At 45.0% G+C, this 24,038-nt stretch overlaps 2 protein-coding genes across 5 annotated transcripts in view; one reads left to right on the forward strand and one right to left on the reverse strand.

Annotated features, from left to right (window-relative positions):
- The window catches only part of LOC119462826 (uncharacterized), an 88,694-nt gene that overhangs the window by 44,628 nt on the left and 20,028 nt on the right, over positions 1-24,038 (reverse strand). The window lies entirely within an intron of this gene.
- On the forward strand, positions 1,475-22,514 carry LOC119462827 (uncharacterized). Its single transcript, XM_037724057.2, has 7 exons — positions 1,475-1,628; positions 6,535-6,605; positions 8,433-8,519; positions 14,185-14,223; positions 15,928-15,978; positions 22,186-22,261; positions 22,336-22,514. Exons 1-6 carry the CDS (start codon positions 1,490-1,492, stop codon positions 22,240-22,242), a joined length of 444 nt encoding a protein of 147 aa, XP_037579985.1. The 5' UTR covers positions 1,475-1,489; the 3' UTR covers positions 22,243-22,261; positions 22,336-22,514.

The raw sequence follows: 24,038 nt of genomic DNA on the forward strand, positions 1-24,038 counted from the left end.
GTGCCCACGAATACACGCCAACTGCCTCGAGCGGCCTGTCGCGTGGCAGTTTTGCCGGCAGCAGCTCCGTACGGCGCGATCGCGTGGACGCTATTGTGAAAGCAAACTGTGATGGGGCACATAAAAATAAATACGTGCAATCTGCTATCACGTAATCGGAGGACGCACACGCGCCCGAATCTCTCTCCGCCATCAGTCTCAAAAATTATACCGAGTCCCAACGTTCCATTTGCGCTGTCGATTGAAATGAAAGCGTTGCATCACTCCCCTCTATACTGCCGGTGAGCATAGTGTGATATGCTGCTAGCCTAGTTAGTAGATCTATGCTTTCTGCCCCGCCCCACCGGCATGTTAAAAAAAAGCTTCTGAGATTTACGTGCCGAAACACAGCTATAAGGCACGCCCTTAGTGGGGACTCTAGGTTAACTTTTACTACCTGGAATTCGGTGGCGTACATCCAATGCACGGTAAACGATTGTTTTAGCATTCCACCCCAATCTAAAGCGTGGACGCCGATGTCGGGAATTGACCCAGGGACCTCGTGCTTAGTATCGCAAACTTTATAGCCGTTAAGCCACCATATCGGCTGCTGTCACCGCCGATGTCTGCGGCAGCCCCTTGCCCCTAAGAAGCGTTGGTTGAGCCACGTGGTGCGCACTCTTAGCTGCGAAGTAAGGAATTTCTCCCCCTGTGTGAATACAGCTTCACGAACATATGCATCGTTACCTGACAAAACGCTCTTTTCATCATCATCATCATCATCATCATCGTCATCATCAGCCTATATTTATGTCCACTGCAGGACGAAGGCCTCTCCCTGTGATCTCCAATTACCCCTGTCTTGCGCTAGCTGATTCCAGCTTTCGCCTGCAAATTTCCTAACTTCATAATCCCACCTGGTTTTCTGTCGCCCTCGACTGCGCTGTTTTCAATACATGGCAGCAAATTATGGAGGATCCACTATTTCAACTCGCTCATGGGAACAATTTATTAGGCGGTTTGTGAACATGTTTCCCTTATATTTCAATTTGGTAAAAATTATTTGCAGTGAAACGCAACAGTACGAGGTGAAGCTTGATTTCGCATGCAGCAACATGGGTGGTACAGTTTCCAATGCTTACGCAATAACACTCTGACAGACGTCAGAGTGGTCGCTGCCTGTTTTCCGTGCAACACTTTTGAAATATTCCGTGACTACTGCTGCTACTACGTGCCGTATGTTTTTGTGCGCACCATCAAGCGAAAGATGCAAGGATTTGGTGCACAACTAGAGCAGCGATGCAAAGGTGAATTGATTTGTTCGTAGCATGACGCAGAGTACGATTTATTCAGCCGTCACTGAAAGGACAAAACACGTACGTTTGTTTCTTCATCAGGGGCTTAAACTACCGGATGCGTGCAGGCTCGCCGTCGAGGCTCCCACAAGCCTTGAAAAGGAGTTGCGCTTTGATGACTTCCTTTCGGTGAAGCGCACATTTTAGTGTACAACATGGGACGCCACGGCCACACTGTCTCTTGTTTGATCTTACTTGCACTATGCTTGGGGTTGACAGTAGGCTCATTTCTTTACTGTGATCCACCAAACTTCGCTAAAGGAAAGCATGCTGTAAAGAAGATGCGCGTTTCAGGTAAGATTTCAAGATGTGTTAGTTGCTCTTGTGGTTCCATATTCCGTGTCAATAATGGCGTTCTAACAAAGAAAAAAACAGTTCCAGCAACACTGAATGTAAACACTGGAACTCGAAACCTCACAAAAAATAAACGCAGGCGTGGTTGTTGCAGGCATTGTGCGCACGCAATCATGGACACCTAATGTGAACTTGTAATTGCAGAACATGTGTCGTTGCGAGCTTCAGTGCAACATTGGTGAATGTGCGTTATGTTGTGTTGCAATAGCAATTGTAACGCCCCGTGTGAAAATCAGTCATCGGACATATTGCCCGCAAAATGGCACACCGCGGTCTTTCCTTTTCGCACATTGGAATTCTCTTTTATTGGATTGCACTAACCAGCGTGTGCGCGACCAAAACGCTCATGGCATGCTAGTGGACGCGGTCGAGTAGCTGCGATAAGTTTATACGAGTAACTGGCAGTTTTGGAGCGCTGACGCATAATACATCGTAACGCCCTCCTCCAGCAGGGCTAGGAGGCGTTGAGGTCAACCAGAATGAGCGGATCAAGAAAATAAAGATCCGCAGTTCGTGGCTTGCGCTCGAAAACTACATGGTTATCAGACTGGTTTCGAAAACTAATGAGTCAGACGCCTTATCCTGGCGCACATTTCTACATTTTATTGCGATAGCAATTATATGGACACTTCAACCGGATTTCTGCAGTCGGCGTCGCTGTCGCCGTGAGGTTCCGTATAGATAAAATCTTCGCCGCGCGCCGTATGCCCGAGCGGAAGCGTGCGGGGGCGCGCGCTCTCACGGAGAGCGAACGCACTCAATCTCCCACGCGCAAGCAAGGAAGCGGGAAGCGAGCGCCGGAGGGAGCGGGGGGGGGGGGGGGGCGCACTTCTACTCTGCCAACAACCGCGCTCGTCGCTCGCCCGCACCGTCTCTTATCTCCACACGTCTCTGCCCTTTTTATGCGCTGTGCATTCGCCGCTCAGTTTTCGTTTAAGCGATAGACCCCACGTACCTTCGCCCGCTGCGGCGTATGCGCTTGCTGCCAGCGTTTTGACAGTCGTTGTCTGCAGTCATTCAGTGTGATCTATTCATGTTTGTTTGTGCGCGCTCACACCACGCTTGTTCATTCAGTTAGTAATAGCCGGGCCACATTTTCCAGCGCACGCTACACATGCAATGCTGCCCGGATCGGCAGTGCAGCGCTACAGGTGTGTCCCTTCGCACGCGCTGGTCACGGGAAGCGCTTCTCATCAACACGACGCTTTCACACGCGCCTTCTCGTGGTCATCGAGTCTCTCTTCATGTCGGTCTACTTACACCGCAGCACACCTGCTTACTTAATCAGCTCATGTTTACTACAATTCCTATTGCTACCAAAGCCGCTCACCTTACTTCGTATGACATTGCTGTGTTGCTATCGTATTCATTGCTTCGCCCTTAGGGCGAAACTGTGACATTTTTTTTCTAAGCAACAATAAGAAAGGCCCAAATATTGTGCACTCATATATGTCGGAGATGTGGTTCATCTTTGAGGAAATGACACAAAAGAATAGGACACTTAAAGCTCGAGGGCAGGCCATTGCCACTAACAACTTCATCGTCAAGCCTTATGTGCCTTCTTATTTTGGGCTATTTCCTCCTAGATAAGCTCGTACATATTAGGCGAAAACATAACCCAGTGGCAAGTATACTGTCACGGCATATAAATAATATCTCGGCTCAATTATACCTATATTTGCCTATAATTTGGTTTCTTCTCTCAATGTATTCTAACCGCTTACTAGTTAAGTAAGCTTGGTAATATTTTGGTCATATCTATTTGGTCACGAGTCATGAATATTTAATCGCAAAACAAAGAAGGTTACTTCTCATTCGTTCTCATTAGAACAAGCGTAGAAACCCGTGCAATTTGAAACCATTGTGCAGGATAGAACGTGGACGCATAGCTCAGTGGTGGTCATACAGAGAATTTTAAAGAGCCACAAGCAAAATGTACAATTTCTTTAGGGCCATATTAAACACGGTAAGCACAAGTCCTTACTATCTCTGGAGTGTTTGTCCTTAATTCTAATAAAAAGTATTCCAAAATAGGAAATGCACAAGCTTATACGAATTGCCTAGTATGAAAAAGGTTGATGTAGTGGGCGCACATCTTTTCAACTGAGTGACAGCATAATTCAGCTTTGGTACACAGCGGTAACATTTAGTCCAAGAACTTGTGGTTAACAAAACAGAGCTTCACCATCCTTGATCAGAATGCTGTGAATAACCAATCTAGAGATATCGCGAACAGTAGGCTTACTGCGCTTGTGCGAGAAGTTATTGCGTCCTTGCGCTCTCAATATCACAATCTTTAGTGCTCAAAACGCGTTCTGATTTGAGTGGACTTGTCCTCTATAGAAACGCTTTGTGACTATACGAACCCCATTAAACATTGCATTTTACGCCGCGTGCACCCAGAAATTCGTAGTCAAGTGATGTTCCCTGGAGTCGGCGCCAGCCAATACGTTCTTAGCAATCGGTGACAGACAGTGTCAGAACGTCTGAAATAAAACATTTCTTTATAATTACAGGTCGCAAATTGGAACAAACCCGATTTCTGCAGAACTTAATTAAGGCTTATCCCCCGACCGTACAGCGTGAGAAGGCCTGCCAAGATGTCGAAGACATTCTCTAGGAGTTACCATCCACCATTGCTCATCACGTGTCAAAATTCAACACTGCTAACAAAACTCCATTGGTCCCGTCGTATCTCTCGTTCTTTTTTTTCGAAACCTCGGTCCACGTAACCTGGGACACGCAGTATATGCTGTCGGTACCACCTAGCGAGAAGAACGACAACAAAAGCGCCCTATCTCGCGCTTAGTAACCACAGAAATAGGTGAGGCGTGCAAAAATAATGCCTAATTTATTCCTTCATTTAATTTTATTTATTTTGTTTTATGCTAACTAAAGAAAAGCATACAGGACAACATGAAAGCCAGGTTCAGAACATGCTCACCTTAATGTAGAGTCGGTAACACGCCGACGCCGAATGAAAACCGGGTACAATTTTTATTTCGCGCGTGGCTCTACAGGCAAGGGTAGGTAACGGAGGTGCTGAGATTTTCCCGCATTTGCAGCGCAGGAAGGTCAGTGGTGAGTATAACAGCGTTTGAACCATTTTAAACCTATAGCATTATTTTTCCATCTCGCTTTCATATGCTCGCCACCCTTCCATCTTCCTAAGGCACAAATGTGTATCGAAAACCCTGAATTTTACTTGAAATAAAAAAAAAACACTACAACTATGCAGATCTCACGCGCACAAGGGGAATCGGCATTATGCGAAGCATTTTGCACGTTGAACCTATCCAGCTTCATTTAGAGTTCTTGGAAGCGTTCCTAGATGGACCACGTGTTTGTGTAAGGCGATTGTGGGTGGTCGGGGTTGCTTTAAGCAAGCACGCTGGTCCATCTGGTAATGCTTTGCAGAAGCCCATACGATTTTGAATAGCCCCCTATGCCATCATATGTGAGGGGGGTAACTGCTGATGTTCGCCACCTCGTGTGGGAATGGGAAGGGCTCAAAACATTCCGGCGGATGTAGCGGCTTAAGGAAGTGACAGCGTTTCAGCGTTCGATCTGGCCGCAGACTAATGTTAAAAAGACACTTTACTCACTATTGAGCTTTGCAAGCGAAATTACCATAGTCAGCGGAACTTATCTCCCTTGCCCAATAGGCCTAGAGCCATCGTTTAAATATGTTCCTAACTATCTCTCTCTCTCTCTCTCTTTGTATGTGTAAGGCAAGCAGATGTGTATGTGACGCGAACCTGTGTGATGACGATGATAGAATGACGGCGATGGTATGACGAGTAATTTTGAAAAATAAAATGCTGAGCGTTATTGCGAAGCGGTTACCATATTCATCTCCTAACTGCAAGTTGCCACAGGGCCATGAGCTAGAATTCCTGTGGTGGTGCGGCGAAACTTTGTTTCTTTGGTCTATGGTGATGGTCAAACTGCAGATGAGACGGCCTGGCGACAAAGACTCGGTAACGACAATGACTTGAAGACGGCCGTGGTCGTCGGCGTAATGAAATGAAGGGACAGATGCGCGGACGGGCACTAGGAACCCCGTTTTGAGCTTTAAAAACTTCTGTCTCTGCAGAAGTAAGCGAGAAAAACTGGGTTGTTAACCACAGAAACCTGCGGTCGGATACGGAAAGAGGTGAACTACATTGGGGTGGGCGAAAAGCGATGTGAAAATGTGACACAAGGATAGGACCCGAAGCCAATGTGAATTATTGCGCTCGCGGGGACAGGGCTACACATTCGAAGGGGACTTTAGGCAAAAATGACACGACCGCGAGGCCATGTTAAGAGGTTCAATACTTCGGCACACTACTTCTTTCGCTTTTGAGACTCCGAATAGTACATCAAAAGACATGCACTAGAAGGACAGGACAGGTGCTGTTGTTCTGTCTGTTAGGATAACGCCTGTCCTGTCACTCTCGTCAGCCGATTCTGGTACTATACGTAACTAAAATCATCCTCAAACTAGCACGTATTCGTCGGTTCTGTTACTTTCGCACTTCCTTATCACAGTACTGCGTAAGCTGTCTCTGTACCACTACGCATTAAGCACACACCCACACGCACATATGCAGAGGCATGCACATACGCACACACAAACGTGCGCACATGTACTCTCCTGTGGCATAAGAACTTTCTTTGGGACAAACTGAAACAGGCTGAGTTTAGTTTCTGGCTCTCGGTAATGTCGGCGGCCAGTTCGTGACATATTCGCCGAGAGAAAATAGTTGTTTCGATGTGGCCTAACACTAACCGGGGATGTACTAAGACCCAATATGACAAGTTGTAAGTGATGGTTTGATGCCACGCCATCGCTACGATGCAGGTGCCATAACCACATTGATGAAGAAATATGGAAGTTGCTTGAAGTCCCATTCCGCAAGAATGCTGTTCAGGGTAAGCGCTTAATTCCTAAAATCATTGCTTCTATACTGACATTGCCGGACGCCTCGGCGCCTTGCTTTCTTTGAGGCGCATCAATGCAACAGAAATAATGTTAACAGGTGAACTTGCCTGGCCTGTAGAGTTGTCCAGTCGTAGAAAAACACAATTTAACCACACCGTATTCATCATGCTACTCTCAAGTGAGAGTAAACGCCCAAGGCGCTTCTGCAGCTTTCTTCTGCCCTTCGACTGGCATCAGACGGGTGTTTAGAATACTTCATCCAACCTCATCAACAACTGCACAACTGGCAGCGATTGCTATTGTTATGAATTACGTACGCGAAGAATTTAACGCATTGAAGGTCGTCAATTTTACACACTCCTGTGCTGCCCTCAGCAAACTGAGACAAGATGCCGAAAGCCCAATTTTATGCAGTATCCAAGAATCAGCCGGTAAAATTACTTCGCGTGGAGTGTCCCTCATTGCCCAGTGGATACCCTCGCACGTAGGCATCGCTGGAAATGAAGAGGCTGATCGCCTCGCTTCAAGTTGTGCCCACCACGAATGTGGCTGCCCTGACACGCCGACACCTCCTAAAGGAGCACCTAGACCGGCGTGTTGCAGACGGATCGTTCCTTCCCCGCGTTGGTGGTCGAGGCTTGCCCCGTCGTGCTAGAACTCCGTTATATTAGTTAAGAGTTGGATCTGTGTTGCTTCGCGAACGGCTATACTGACAAGGACGTATGGACAGCCCGTCGTGTACGTTTGTTGGCTCCTATGAGACACTTGAACATCTCCTTTTAGAGTGTCCCGTATTCGTTGAGCAGCGCGCATTGCTAATTAACGGGACACTAAAGGCAAAAATTATTGGTTCTGTATTAGTAGATTACTCTTCTACAATACCAAACACACCACTCTTAGCGCGAGAAGCCGCTTGGTAAGCCAGAAAGAAACGAAAAACACAGAAGGCGAGTGGTCACGCTACCTTGAAGTTCCCGCACCAGCTAACTTTGACGTCATAGATTTTGACAGCGTCTTCGAGGTCTCAGTTAATTCTTTAGTGGTAAAGATAGACTGCATTGTGTTCTAAAGGGGACCAAGACTGAATATATGGCAAGTTTCGCGAACTTTTACTGAGCAAACGTGGCCCAAATACGAAAATTAACTTTAGAAATTCTGACGTCAACCTGAAGTGGTGACGTCGGAGTTACCACGCGAAATTCAAAATAAATTTACTTTCAGCTTCATTTTCTCTTGTAATAATTGACCTATTGCAGTGTAAATAACTACAGCATAGTTTGCTAGGACTACTTTATCGGTCTAAGCTTATTGTTTTGCTTTAGTGTCCCTTTAAGAAATGTACACTTATTGGGCTACAATGTGTGGCCCTTGACGATTGCCGTTTTCCAAGGGGCTGGGCTGCTTGACGTGTACAGGCCCATCGAGCCCTGCTAACATTTCGGAAGGACACTGACTTGGCCTCCCGTTTATAGAGATTATTTGCGTTTTTGTTTTGTTCTGTCTGTGTCTCCCTCATCTCTTTATTTCAACTTTTCTTCACTCCTATTTTCATTTCCTCTATTACCTCCTCCTGAAAGAGTTGGCAGGCGTTGTGCCCCTCTCGGTGGCAGTTGTCAGCTTGCTCTCTCCCTAATTCCTTCGTTTCCTTGTGCGTATATGTGTACAAACCAAATAATAGCAATAATAATAATAATCATAATAATAATAATATTCAAGTTCAACTACTTGTAGCCTTCGCTACAAGTATTTGGCTCTTTGGTAGAAGAAGAAGCTGAAAAAAGTGATCAACGTCAACGCTTTAATAACTCTCCTTCCAGAAATATGGTTTCGGCTACAACTTGACAGCCTGCGAGAGCGACCTGAATCACGATGAGATCTGCAATAACCCTGATCGAGTTGCTGAGGTGAGCAGACGCACTTGTCTTTTAGTCTTTTCTCAAAAAAAAAAAGAAAACACGGCCACATGGCTACAGCCAAGAGGGAGTTTTCCCGCTTTTGTAGTTGGGCTCAGTTTTTATTCTTGCACAGAAGATATGTGGCTGTTTCACTTATTTTATCAGGCAGTTTTGATGACGATTTCCTTGCTAGCGTAGTTATTGGCTAGTCAGTTCCAGTATAAGAGCTGAAATGGTTTCAAACAGTAAGGTCATCAGACTGTTTCAACTGTAAAAATGTCTCCTTGAGCCGAAATGTCATACCAAGACATTCATAAAAGCGGTCACTAGTTAGCGCAGATGGTGGACTCTCCGGGGTGCCTGCGTCGGGAATTGTGTAGTGTCACGTCGATAATCTACTCCTTTGGATAGGGAGCTGCTCATCTGCTTAACCTCGCCGTCATATACGTGCCTTGTAGTTTTAAATAAAACAAAATTGCCATTTATAGAGCCGACAGTCGAGGAGCTTAGCAGAGGTCCACCAAGCAGTAAGCCCTCACAACGGCACCTAGAAATGCGAAACGCCTCTCTATGCGGCATGCGCAGTCGGGCTTTTTGCTAGCATTAGTTATTATATCATGGTATTTTTATTTTTATTATTTATACTAACTTTTCATGCATGCCTTATCAGTAGCCCGTTAGTCTATGCGGTTCTTAGGCTCGGGGTTACTGGATAAATCGGAATAAAGGTCAGCCTAGAATATAGGTCAACCCCTCACCTTAAAGGGGAGACAAATGGGAAAACATTCTTAATCGAAAAGTGCCAAAATACTGATTATAAGTTTATTGCATCGCTTATCCCTGATCCATGCTCCAGTTCGCGTGTCTGTCTCCGCTTGAAAACAGGCCATACAAACGGCGCAGCTCTCATTCGCCGGAACTATCTCCACTTTCATCGAATGATGACTGCTTCTCGCTCCCCGGTTTCCGCAGAGCGTCGTCATACAGTTCCGTCAAGGGCATTGCTGACCGAGCCCTTTTATGAAACAGCCACCTGGCGCTGAGAAACCTGGCATTGACTTCGGCAAACCCCAGAACCTTCATTTTGAAAGCCCCTGAAAATTGGTGAAACGTTACGGTACTCATCTTGAATGACACACACCACAGAATACGAAAACCACACCGACCACTCGACACAACAATAATGTCCTCTTTGGTTTCTGCGCTAGCGACGCGCACGGCCGTGGTTTAAGAATCTTCGTTTCCGAAGACCCACGATGCCTATACTGAAGGCATGCAATCACTGCATGTAGGTGGTGCAGTAGTTGTATAACGCGCTTCAATCTGGCGGAGTGTCTGGAGCTTAAGAAAAAGAACCAGCGCTTGTGTACTTCAAATACTGCTCAAATCCGGTGCTTAATGTAGCTCCAATCCTGCTCAAATTCGGCGCTTGTGTAGTTCAAATCCAGCGCTAATGCAGCTCCACTGACGTGAAACCTCGGGCAGTGTGAAGCAGTGATGCGCCGGTGTTTCCCTTATGTTAACTCACTGTTGGTTTGGACTACACAAGCGCAGGATTTTAGCAGGATTGCAGCTACATTAAGCGCTGGATTCAAATTCTGCGCTTGTGTAGTTGAAATACAGCGTTAATGCAACTCCACTAAAGTGAAACCTGGGGAAGTGCGAAGCTGTGATGCGCCGGTGTTTCCCTTATGTTATTCTTGTGGTATACTTGCACAAGTGAGCAGGAAACGAGCGCTTGTGGGGTGGTTACGCCCTCTCTTGCGCAGCGCTGCTACCAGACTGGCGTCTCGGAAGCGATTTTTACGAGTTTCTGCTAATTCCCGCATATGCCTGGCTCATACCCACATATACAATGCGAGTATGCGCCACACGTGATTTTATTACCGTTAATCGTGACGTAACTGATGAGCATGTGATCGTGTTATTGCTATCCTGACCTATTAGTCATGTTAGTCATACATTCGTACCCTTCCATGCCAATTTTGTTATATACCAAGTGAACTAGACGGGAGTTTTCGACAGAAAGTGCTTCACACCTAATAGCAACGGGAGCCGAGAACGCGGCAGAACGTGGTCACAACGCGACCGCGTGTGGATACGGCTATGGCTATGCGTTCGCCAACGGGCACAGCACACGGTACCAGACCAATACTCATGATGTGCTAGAAACTGTTATATAAGACGAGGAACAGGAGCAACGTTAGCTCAATCAATTTTTTCTTTCCTTTCTTTTTTTCCTGTCTTTTTTTTGGGGGGGGGGAGAGGGGGGGAGGGGATTGCTGTAGGCGGGAAATCCTGACTTCAAATTGGGTTTATACGGTACACACGGTTGCATGGTTGCACCTTTTTAAATACCATTAAGGTGGTTTTACCGCACTACCTTGATGGCCAAATAAACGCTCAAAATTTGTCGTTGGAAGGCTTCAAAATTTGTCGTTGCTTGCGCTTCATTTCGCTTTTATGAATTAAAAAGAAATTTACATAGTGAAAACTTATTAGAGTTGGAAGAATGAAACCACTTTACAATAGTTATTGTTCCCCTCGAATACGTAAGCTCTTACTGTTACCTAGGCGCACACATCACCACCTCTCTAACTTGGTCTCTCCACATAAGTCCATAATTGTTAACTCCTATTGCATGCATGGGTACATCCGCCGTAACGTCTCCCACGCACCTGCCTCACTAAATTTACTCGTGTACATGCCTTTAATTCTCAGCCAGCAGGAATACGCGGTATAGGATCCCGGCTCTGAAAATCTGACTCATTCCCTTGAATTATTCCAAAATTATTTTCCTCACTTCATTCTTCATAAGTACAACCGCCAAGCAAACAAGAGATATGAAGACTTGCTCGAATTGCAGCCTCTTGCTTCTCGTCGTAAGCTTTTCTGTCTGTGTTTATTCCACAGAATCTATTATAATATTCCTCCTCTTCCTGACACACTTAATACTCCCCCTTAATAGGTATCGACTAGGATTGATCATTCTAATAGTTCGTGTTATGTCCTGTCTAGCCAAAACATGCAGCGATTCTTTCATTCCCAGAACATCGCTTGAGGGGAACCACCTTACCGGATCTGTAATCACCATCACCGATCATTATCAGTTTCGTTCGACACTAGCCAACATTGTAAAATTAAGTGTTCTTGTTCTTCTTATCGATATATTCTTGTTTTATAGCATTGCAGGTAGCTAACACTGTTTGTGTTATTAAAATGATCTAACCAGTCCTCTTCATAAAGCTTTTGGCCCGGAGAGTATTAAAAATAAATTGTGGGGTTTTACATGCCAAAACCACGATCGGATTATGAGGCACGCCGTAGTCGGGGACTCTGGAAATCTGGACTGCCTAGGGTTCTTTAACGTGCACCTAAATCTACGTACACGGGTGTTTTCGCATTTAGCCCCTATTGAAATGCGACCGCCATGGCCGGGATTCGATCCCGCGACCTCGTGCTCAGCAGCCCAACACCAAGAGGGTATTCCTAAAATTAAATTAAAAAAATATTTCTCTAAATTCTCTTAACTGCCATATACTGAGCATCCGCGTTAACTGTAGCTATGGTAAAAAGAAAACTGATATAATATGTGATTATCTCAGCTTCGGTGCTGGGACATCAGTCTTGTTCCACCGCCAAAGTAACATTCGTGTGCTAATTATCCGGCTAATTAGAACGCAATAATATAAGATTTCCACATTTTTAGACTCATGGCATGGCTTCCGATGGGGAAACTGTTACACTGTCGTAAGAGTTCTTATTCGGTAACTTTCAGAGCCTGCCACGCCCTGCACAATTATTTTTTACACCGTATTACTCACAGCGCATGAAATAGAAAAGTGCGGTATAGTTGCATGCCCGCAGTCTGGGACACTAGTGGACCTAAACATGATTTGAAATAAATAAATCCGCTAACTCGGAAGCAGCTTTGTCATTGTGTAGGCTGCGGATGGCACACGGAACACTCAGTTCGCTATCAGCGGAAGCAAGCACCGACAGCTTGCAACTTCCATTGGTTGCCGAGCGACCACATTGAGCTAAGTTAGTTCCTTCCAGCCTCTGTAGGTACCATTGGAGCCGTAGGCGCACGGGCGCGCAAATATTTGGCATTGTACGAGCGACGTGAGAGCGCGCAATAAATAGTTTGTCCGCACTGTATAGCGCACTGAAATCGATTGAATGCTTATGTAAGCACGGCCGATTGCCAACTCAGGACTAACGCACGTGATACATACTTGACAACCCACAAGAGGATGAAAAACTTTTTTTTCGGTACTATTCGTCCCATCCTTTACGATACATTCACCCGTTTTACGAAACTTGTGCCCTTACGAAAAAATTTCCGGACTCTTTCTATGCAATCCCCGTCGGACATTATTGCTTTTAAGGGCATGTGGAAGTGCAAAGCTTATATGTCTCAAGCTGGTTTTGCGACCGCAGTGACGGCTGTGTTGAGGCACGCCACCGGCCTCATACAGGAGGCTAACGTAGACATAGCAGAGTAGGCTTCAAATGCACGAGAGCGATGGCGGAGGCTAAATCGCACGTTCCGGAACAATTGGCGCAATTGGCCTTGCACGAACACTCTTAGGTTTCAGTTCCCACGCCAATTAAGCGGTCACATAGTGAAGAAATTTTGCACTTCACCCCGACAATTCACAGACATCGCAGCTATCATTGACTGGAAACTGATACCGCCAAAGCACAGCCATAAAACATGCACACATACCACGGCTGCTGATTCACGTCGCAGGTTTCCGCAGGCAAGAGAAATTTCCACGTACTGTAACTACTGGTGCACCTAAAGGCTACACAGGCCTACTAAAGGCTACACAGGCCGCGACTACGTTGTATGAACTGAGACAACGTAAATTTCATGGACAAGGAGCTAAAACATCTTCAAATCGTCCCGAAGTACGCGGCGGCAACTCATTCAAGCAGTTCCGTGACATCTCGATCAAGTCAGAGAGCAGGAAAGGTTTGCGGGGCACCCTTCCCTGCTTGCCCGACGGAATGGTCTATATGAAACACTTGAAAAGTTTATCCCTTTCTCAGGAAGGAGGGGAGAATGCACACTACGGCAATTTTTTTGTGTTGACAAATGTATGTGGGTAAATATAAATCATTCCAAAATTTCGTAAGAAGTTCTCGAACACGTTCGGTGAGGGCAAGGTTTAAAACGGAACAATCACATGCGCGCAATGTTTTTAAGGATGTGATTTAATTACAGGCATCAGAATCTCTCATTGAAACTGCTCGAAAAAAAAAACAGCTTCGCTGGAAATTAGATTGCGGTTCTGCTAGGCCACTTATGTCTGCTGTTGTTTTCTTTAATTATTTTTACCAGCTTGGTTAACGTTAGATGAGACACCCTGTATTTATATTGTAGCATTGAGGAACAGCCAACAATTCAATACCATCAAACGGCTAAAATTTTGACGGTCGATATCATATTTACTGATGCCATTCAGTTTCAGTCAAATTCTCCGATAAGGGGAACTTCTTCTAGTTCGGGATATATTACAGTGCTTTAGCGTTCGGCTATTATTACTTAGCAAGCATCAAATGCTACTTAGTTTTCCTCGCGCCTTGCAATATTTGAATAAGGGCCGAATGTCAATGCTGAATTGAAAGAGCATACTAATGCGAATTTACCTGTCATTTCTTGCAGTATTACGACTGCTTTTTCAAGCAGCACGCCTTAGTGTTTGTAAGTATCATTGACTGATATAAATTGCTCCGGGGACTGCGAATCATGATTTTCTCAAGTTTCCTCTTCCGGAAACTACTTTACGTGATGCAGAGATGAATAGTGGTAGGACAAGAAATGTCGCTGACGCCGCAGTTTCGACATGGATACTTGCCTTCGTCAGAGCAGGAGCTGCTTTTGCTGTACCCATGTGAAAGCATTGGCTCCAGCGACATTGTTTGATCTATTCCTGAGTTCAAAATACAAATTGTGTTGCATTGAAACTTCGTTAAGCGACGACAACGTTACCTAATGGGAACAAAGTTGTACAACAAGAAAAATATGAGTGGCAGAATATGATTTGCCAAAAATAGCGTGCGTAGCCATTTTAAGTAGGATATGCAAAAAGCATGGATAATAAATTATGATTTCAGTTGTGCTTGCTTTTTTCCTGAAATCAGGCAATTTGGATATGTATACCGCGTTTAATAAATGATAATTGCCGGAACACTGTAGTAACCCTAACTCTGTAGTCATAATACATTATACCGAATCGTACTCAAAACCCCCATTTCAATGCTCGTACAACCACCAATACATGACCGCCAATGACCGCTAGCATAGCATCGATGTTTTCTTAGTGATGCTTTCGTTGGCATTAAATTACAAACTTAGCAGAGTCATTACCATTACTGTTGGACTGTATCTTATCGGGCAATATAAGGTTTAGAATTGCGCCAATCGATGTGTTGTATTTTGCCGGGCTATATAGTTGAATGGTTGAAAAAGTAAGATTTGCTGCATAGTATCTTTTTGGAGCGTTGTTAGGAGGAAATCAAAAAGTGGAATATGGGGACGTAGCAGCTTAGAATGTAGTCAGAAAGTTAAATCGAAACATCACGTCTGTTAGATGCAAGTTCTAAAGAAATATCCAACACCTGATTGGCAGATTCAAATCATCTGGGTCCCGGCACATTCCTCGCACCCAGGAAATGAGGCTGCCCACAATTATGCCCCAGGTTTCGTCAGCCGGGCGGTGGGAGGTCTCGACCTGGGTTCAGCGAGGGATTGCATGGTGACTTTCCATGAAATTACTATGCACTACCGCGAAGGTAGACAAAGATACCGCCCTCCGCATAAATCACTGAATAAACTGCAATCAGGTGACCTGGAGACAGTTGCAGACTGGCTCATTTGCCAACCCTTACAAGTATTCACTAATATATCCGGGCTGCTTCTTACCTAAATGCAAGAACTGCGACGCCTATAAAGCGGACCTGACAGATATATAGAGCGACTGCCCCGGGCTCAAACCTAAGGCGGAACTCGAACTTAATAACACTTCAGACTGGGAGGTAGCGGTGTCCAGCTCGGATCCCGCGGTCCAGCTGCGGACCGTCAACTGGGCTTTGGAGGTCGCCGAAAGTCAAGGGCTTACGGCACCTCACGCCGCCTTGCAGAAGAAACCCAGTAATTTAAATAACTCTGCATCTGACAAAAATAAAGTTTTCCCTCCTCCTCTGTTAGATACCAGTTTCCTGTGCGGAGCACTGCTGAGATTTTATTTCTGAGATGCGTCGTAACTTGCTGAACTGCGTGGTCATGACCAGACTTGCTGCCATATGTTGAAGCTAACCTGCCCGATTAGTGCAGTGAGCTAAGAAACGCATGTCTGAGCCCTCTTGATTTTACTTTCCTAACAGTTTCTATGCTATGCCGTTTCAGCACAACGTTAATGCCACAGCTGAAGAACGGGTCAAGATGAAAACTTTCTGGGTCGGTATACCTTTTGACTTATAGATTCCTTGACATACCACCTCGGTGCTCTGGTGTAAGCAGTACGATTTCGTCCATTAGGATTCGCTGTGAAGAATGTTGCTCTTTGTTACTGAATGAATTGGCGAGCTTGAACGAGATAATGCTGTGCCTGAATCGTAGCGAAAAGTAGCGATCCGTCTGCTCAGCGTTAGCGAAGTCTTTTTGAAAAGTCGCCACGTCACAGACACCGAAGTTTCTTATATTTTCCTTAGACCGCATTGCCTACCTGTCTGATATGTGCTTCAATTAGTTTATCTTTCATGTCCCCGCTTCAATGTGGCAAGAAAAGTGCTCGCGACTGTGCTTGAAAAACTGGACAATCGCCCCTTCACAGAGGAAAAAGTTTTAGGACACTGGTCCAGACGGGTTTCGGCACTCAAGGCCTTAAGGGCTCTGCTGAAGTTCTTAAGGGCTTGTGAATTGTGCGACCGACTTTGAATGTTATACCGCGCAGGGTCGCGTTATTGTGTTAAGTTTTTTTCCTGCGTTTTTTTATTTGTTTCTTCGATCACCTTTTATTCCCTTTAACCCTTTCCCCAGCACACGGTGGCCAGCCGGCATTTAGACTGGCTAACCGCCTTGTCTTTCTTTCCCTTTCTTTTTTTCTCTGTCTCTTTCCTACATCACTGATTCCTTCCTTGTTTGGATTGGAAGCGATGACACGTTTCTTAATGGCGTGTCCTTCATTTACTTATGTTGTCCTCTTTTCTGTCTCCTCTTGCAGCCTTTTATATGTATATATGATACACAAATTACCTATCCCTAACCCATGAGCATTATATGTGTAACTTTAGCCACAAATACGCTACATCTAAATCATTGAATCATTGCATCTATGCCAGGCGATATATTTCTCTGCAAACTGCAAGCAAAGTGTGGGAGCCACAGCGCACATATGAGAGATGTACTTTAGGGTTCCCAATCAAAATACTGGTTTTTCGGGTATCAAAAAATTCATGTTCTCTCGTTATTTTTGACGTTTCGGGAAAATATATCCACTGCTGTGCGCGCTTGTGTGCAAGCCAAAGCTACATTTATCCAGAATATGCTTACGAAAAATTAATAGCGCAGGAAACACGACGGCGATATCGCCTGATACTTCCCGCTTACGTTCGACACCCGTCACTAACAAATTACCAAACAACGTATTCGCCGATCACCCGGCGTAAGATCAAAATCCCTCAAACTTTTCTGAAACACCTCTTGACAGTTATTCTAGCCTCTATTTGCGTCCCATTACTTTTGTGGACAAGCCAGCACCGAGGCTAACACAGCACTGGTTCCTGAGTGCCCAAATGGGCACCACTGTTGCCCATCGTTTTCAGCTCTTGCATTCCAGATATAAGGTCACCATTATATACATTCCCAATATAAGGTCACGTGCGTGCCGAACTTTATGCGAGTGGAAGATTCATATTTTTCAAATCATGTGAAAGTTTATTTCCAACATCAGTGCCGGAGGTCCCTCGGCGAAAAGATGTTACAGACGTCTTGAGAGTGCCCAAAGACCTGTGCTGTCGGAAGCAGCTTTTTGCTCGAAATAAATGAAGGACATGTAAACGCTACTGCGAAGATCAGACATAAAAACATTCATAAAAATAATGGGTAAAACAGTAAGGTAAATAATAAACGAAGACGTTTATGAAGGACATAATGAATGCACATGCAAGCTCGTAGTCACACACTGCACGTGCGCACGCAGCGCAGAACACTCAGAACCGCAAAAAAAAGCTAGGAAAAAACGGCGACACAAAATTCTAGAATTCACAGTGTATGCACAATGCACAAGCTCAAAGCCACTGAGATTTCATGAATTTGATACTAATGTGATCAAGGTAACTGTGTCGTCGCAGATTATGCAAAGCATATGTCAAACTTGTTTCGAATAGCACGATTTGACATGATAAACCAGAATATATCTGAAATATGCAAACCTACCGTACTTATGTTAGACATTTGTCTCGGTGTTTAGACAAATAAAAGCGGCTATAACGGTAAGAACTGCAATGACAGGGACACTTTTTCTATGTAGATTTTGATTCTGGCTTCCGCAGCTATCCACGATATTTATAAACATGTGTGTTTTTCAGGTGCGTAATGCACTACTTATGAGAACTGACTTGAATAGCGATTATGCCCCTCACCTCTCTTAATGTCTGAAAATGCATGAAAATAAAGACGACAAACTTTTCCTAAGAACAAGCTGCTTGAAGGTTACAGCCTGTTGAACACAGCGGATCTGTGAAAAAAATCAAATTAAACACCGTGGCAATGAGCCACTCTCCAAGAGCTACTATAACTGCACCTTCTGTCAAGCACATTCTTGAGGGCACTGACAATTCCGTTGCGAGTAGCGGGGAGGCAATGCTAGTAAGCAGGAGCTTCGAACAAATGTTTGGAAACGACCTTTTCGAAGTTGCTGGTGCAAGTTCGGGGTGAAATAAAAAAGCACTTGACGTTCTAATAGTCTGTCTTCCTAGAAATCACCAAGAACTTGGATACCTATTAAACATTCGGTCCCACTGTTACAAACGTCTCAATACTGCTGATAATATACAGGGTGTTCATCATTAGCTGCACCAAATGTTTAAAAATTGCTTGTCGCAAATAGCACAATTCTAATCCTCGATCTAAATTACTAGGTAAGGCGGCCATTCTACGAGAAATCGAAATGCTTATTTAAATAATTACCGAAATTAAGGTAAATATTTCATTAATTATTTTCTGGCAGATATCTCAATCTATGAATGGTAGCTAGTCAGTTCTCTAGGCGTATCTACTTCGAAAGTATTCTCCGGACTGCACGGGTATCGAGATATCAATTGTCAAAGTGTCCAACGAAATGCATGGGAGTTCCAGTTACTTTCGTGCTTCAATGCTAAAAGAGTAGTTTATTTTCTTTATTTTATTGCGATAGCAATTATATGGACACTTCAACCGGATTTCTGCCGTCGCCGTCACCGTGAGGTTCCCTATAGATAAAATCTTCGCCGCGCGCCGTATGCCTGAGCGGAAGCGTGCGGGGACGCGTGCTATCACGGAGAGCGAACGCACTCAATCTCCGACGCGCAAGCAAGGAAGCGGGAAGCCAGCGCCGGAGGGAGCGGGGGGGGGGGGGGGGGGGGGGCACTTCTGCTCTGCCAACAACCGCGCTCGTCGCTCGCTCGCACCGTCGCTTATCTCCACACGGCTCTGACCTTTATGCGCCGTGCATTCGCCGCTCAGTTTCCGTTGCAGCGATAGACCGCACGTACCTTCGCCCGCTGCGGCGTACATGCGCTTGCTGCCAGCGTTTTGACAGTCGTTGTCTGCAGTCATTCAGTGTGCTCTATTCATGCTTGTTTGTGCGCGCTCACACCACGCTTGTTCAATCAGTAATAGTCGGGCCACATTTTCCAGCGCACGCTACACATGCAATGCTGCCCGGATCGGCAGTGCAGCGCTACAGGTGTATCTCTTCGCACGCGCTGCTCACGGGAAGCGCGCTTCTCATCAACACCACGCTTTCACACGCGCCTTCTCGTGGTCATCGAGTCTCTCTTCATGTCGGTCTACTTACGCCGCAGCACACCTGCTTACTTAATCAGCTCATGTTTACTACAATTCATATTGCTGCCAAAGCCGCTCACCTTACTTCGTATGACATTGCTGTGTTGCTATCGCATTCATTGCTTCGCCCTTAGGGCGAAACTGTGACATTTTTTTAAGGAATCCGAGGACCCATAGGCATTTCTATGAGTTGTGAATGCGAAAGCATTAATGTCCACTTGAATGACGCTGAGTGATCCTTCGTGTTATGAACTCCTCGCGTTCAAGCGAGTGCGTTGAGACGCTTAGCCAACGCATGCGGCAGGTACTGCGTTCAAATCCCGGTGCCGCCGGGAACCCACCGGTTTTTTCTAATGGGTAGAGATGTTCCCTGGCCTGGTACTCGGTTCTCGAGGAGATTCAGATCTCGAAAGAGGGCCCAATAGAGATTTCAGAAGTTGTCTCTGGGCGCCTCTTGTCCAACCATAGACGGCCATGTTGAAGAGCATCCGCCGCGGCTGTGGGAGGAGACAAGCGCTGCCGCCCGGTACCTACCGGTAAAATAAGTACATGCGCGCTCCCGGCCTGGTGCTCGGCCATTATGGGACCTGAACGCTTGGAAAGGGGTCTTTTCCCTCAACGCACGTCACCCTACCTTGACCGACTGCCATATAATCTAATGTTGAAGCTCCCGAGTAAGCTGCGGTGATTGTGACGTCACCGCTTTCGCCACAACGGGCTTGGCCTATGGAAATTTCTGTCCAAGCAGCATGATGCTGTAAAGCAGAGTGCTCAGGCCTGGTATCTCGGAGGCGCTGCTTAAACCCAGTGGGTAAGACACTCGGCCTCTTACCGTTGGGTAGTAGGTTCGAAACTCACTACCGCCAAAGTTCTTTCCTTTCGAGTTTATTCTGTTTTTATGCATTAATTTCTTTGTAACGATTACTGAGGTGAAGTTAGAACGCAGGCGAGAGCTTTCGCGGACGAGGAACGCGCGGATAGCACAGAGCGCCGAGAGCGAGGGTGACGTGGCGTCGCGGCGATGCTCTCTCCACTCACGCAAGACCTGGCGCAGCAGCAGACGGTCCCTTTCGCCCGCTCTGCTCGGTTGAGGTGTGCACGTGACATGGTGTCGCTGCCAATGGGAATTTAGGTGCTGTTTCGCTGCTACAGACGCCGGCTTTTTCGCTCAATGGGCCATTTGAGGCTTTCGCCTCAAAAGTAACTGGAACAGGAATACATTCCGTTGGACACTTTGAAAAGTGATATCTCGAAAGTGGTGCAGTCCAGAGTATTCGTTCAAAGTCGATACGCCTTGCGAACTCACTAGCTACAGTACGTAGATTAAGATATGTACCGTAAAACAAGTAGTCAAAAAGTTAATTAGCGTAATTATGTTGGTTATTCAATAAGGCATTTTGAAGTAATGGCCGCTTCATCGAGTAATTTATATCCATGTTTAAAACTCTTGCCTCCACAGGCCATTTTCGAAAAGTTCGTGCAGCTAAAACAACATCCTATATGCGCCATGCACGCTTAAATTTGTTGGATGTTAGATGTGTCTGTCATGTAGGGGGGGGGGAGCTGTGTTGGTCCACTCGTCCGCACAACTTTGAATTTTGCGTCCTCATGAAACTGTTCGTCTTTGTGCTTGTGTGCGCACGTTTTTCTCTTTTCTCGTGACTTTCTGTGCTCGCGTTCATATATATATATATATATATATATATATATATAGAAACTTTATTTGGCTGGTAAATATTTTAAGGAGCGGTGGTCGGAGCCCCTCAGTCCAGGGCCCCACTGGCCTTTCCACGTGCTCGTGTTCCTAGTCTTTATTCTGCGTTTTTCACAGGTGTTTGCGTTAAATTTTTTCTGCGATCATGTATAGCTGGTGGCACTTGAAAACGCGTACTTCACCTTAGAAATAATAAAGTTTAAAATGTTCATCATTTAGTCCTTGTACTCACGTGTCAGTTATGTGCTTTGAACGCATATTTCAATTCAAGCAGATTCCCGTTCAGGAAAATTATGACTTTAAAGGGCAGCGCATTAAAGCTATCAGTGCGCGCCCTGACAACTGCTAGGCTCCTACTCATCATGATTCGATCGGTGCAGTCGCGTGGCAGTATAAATTCTCAGCCCGTTGAAAATTCTTCATTTTGATACTGTCGGCCCTTTTAAAGGTTACCTCGATGGGCTCAGTAGAAGTGGGAGTTAAGTCACAGCTCAAGCTCACCATCCAAACATGCAGAACATGCGAACTGATAGTTTTACTTAGAGTACACACGAGCTATTTTGTATATGCGTTTGACGATTTCGTATTACAAACAGATATGGTAGCCTGTAACCATGATTGCTACAAATTTTTCTATAAAGAAGCAGCGCAGAACAACATGACAGGAAACTTAAGAAATGATTGCTTCTAGATTCGTAAGTGCAGGTCAATCCACTTTAATTTTTAATGAACACACCATTTTGTTACTTCGTGAGCTTTTTGGTGTAATCACGTAAACATATGGTTTGTTGCGTTGTCAGAGCACTGGAAAACGCCCGTGCATAATTATTATCAACAGGTAGTGCTTGTTTGTGTATAAGTAACTTCTGCAAATATCTTACGAGCGCGTTCATTTCTTTTAGAAATGCATGAAAGACGCCTTTAAGGGTTTTCAAGATACTGTCACGAGGAAGCGTTAAAGAGTTGTCGCCGTGAGAGGTAAGTTAATTCAGTCCGATGTCTTCCAGAAGAGTCTTGCTACATGAAATGTTTTTTTCTCGTACTCCATTTAGGTCCCTTTCGTTTTTCACCTACAATATAACGGAGCGTCCAGAATAAACTTGGCGAGTCCGGGCCGTGAATATACTGTTTTTCGACCATCTTAGATACAAGTGGCTGATTATAATTTCTGGTATTGCGGATGTACTACGTGTAATTGTACAAGTGTAATAAAAATAAAGCTGTCATACTGTGATCACTATGCTTCGCCTGTCTGAGTGAGTGGCCTAGTGCGCAAACGAGGTAATGGTAAAACATTTGCTACCAAACTGAGGGTAAGACGATTGCATGTTGTTGGTGTCATAGGGCGACTGTAAATGTGCTCAGATTAAAAGTTTTTCTTTTAGCCCTCGAAGCCTATTTAAAGAGGTCTTTCTTGTTGAAGGTAAAATTCGCTATGTTTATGTCGCCGGCGTCGTTCATGGCCATGATCTGCATTGCCTTTGTTTCCTTTATTTTTCCATAAGCAAACCCATCCCTACAATGTTTTAAAAGTGAAGCTGTTGAATCACGAAGTGCCAAATGGGGCTCGTTGCTCACATCAGGTCAAAGGCGGCATAGACATGTTCTCAAAAATTGTGCTCAATTAGTGAGACTGCAGACCATAAACACTCTTCAAGCTGACTCTTATATGAAAGAAAATGTATCCATCTTCCAGCAAGAAATCGAAATTATTAACAGAACATTTTCAGCGTGGTATTTATTGTGGTGATGATCCCGTGTTCGAAAATACGGTCAGCTTAAGATAACGATAACTGTACAGGTGTTGCAGAAGGCGCTGCTCCAGACACCAGCCAAGGAATGAATAGAGTATGGCGTCGTTTCGAAGGACCACGTATGAGTCTTGCTCTTTTCTAGCTCACATTCATACTGTAATACTTACCCAAATGGTTCAACGTTCCTCGACGGCTATAATATGAAAAATGGGTGAGACATGCCAATGCTATGAAGCCTTAACTGGCATATTAAGAATATCGTAAATTCTTGACCTAACAAGCTCTTCTGCAAAAAGCAAAGCAAATATTAAATAGAAGTTCGGGTCTTTTAGTTTACCTTTTGCATATACCTCTTCAACAGTGGTCCACGCAAAAAAAATATTGAAAGTGAGCACAAGCGAATGTTTTTGCACAAGACCTGTAGGCTTCGTCGTCGTTTTAGCGCATCTGATGGTCTGATTATCTCCTTGGTTTAAGGAAGCTCTTACTTTTTATCTGCGTAGAGGTACGCCTCAAGTATACATATTCCCTTTGTCAGAGATGGATTTCTCTCCTGACGTTTATTGACTGGTGTTTTTAATAAAGTTGTTCCTCCTCAGAGTTCCTCCTAGAGGTATACAGGGAAGCTGTATACCTCTACCAGCCAAGGAAATTTTCGTGTCTTTGGCGTAAGCAAAAAACGCCAGGCTAAAATTGAATACAAACACCATATCTCTTTGAAATCAGGCATACAGCATACAGCTCAGCACTTGTTTTCAAAAGAAAAACCACGAAACAAGCATCAAAACCACATGATGGATGATAAGGTGCGTGTGAGCCATGGCAACACCTTCGACGCGTTGCGGTCAAGATTAGGTTTGCATACTTCGAAAGGGGTTGACGTCATTCAAAACCCTCGTGTGAAGTGAAAACAGTATAATGTATCATAATGACGTCTGCAAATAATGCGAAGCACGTTCCTTTTCGCACGTGTGTTTCCCGGTAAAGATTACGGTTGCGTA

This window comes from Dermacentor silvarum, chromosome 8, assembly GCF_013339745.2.
Source record: "Dermacentor silvarum isolate Dsil-2018 chromosome 8, BIME_Dsil_1.4, whole genome shotgun sequence".
Classification (NCBI taxonomy): domain Eukaryota; kingdom Metazoa; phylum Arthropoda; class Arachnida; order Ixodida; family Ixodidae; genus Dermacentor; species Dermacentor silvarum.

Coding starts and splice junctions, on each gene's coding strand:
- LOC119462827 (XM_037724057.2), top strand. CDS start 1,490: ATGGGACGCCACGGCCACACTGTCTCTTGTTTGATCTTACTTGCACTA. Junction 1,629..6,534: donor AAAGAAGATGCGCGTTTCAG/GTAAGATTTCAA, acceptor GCTACGATGCAG/GTGCCATAACCACATTGATG. Junction 14,224..15,927: donor AGCAGCACGCCTTAGTGTTT/GTAAGTATCATT, acceptor ATGCCGTTTCAG/CACAACGTTAATGCCACAGC.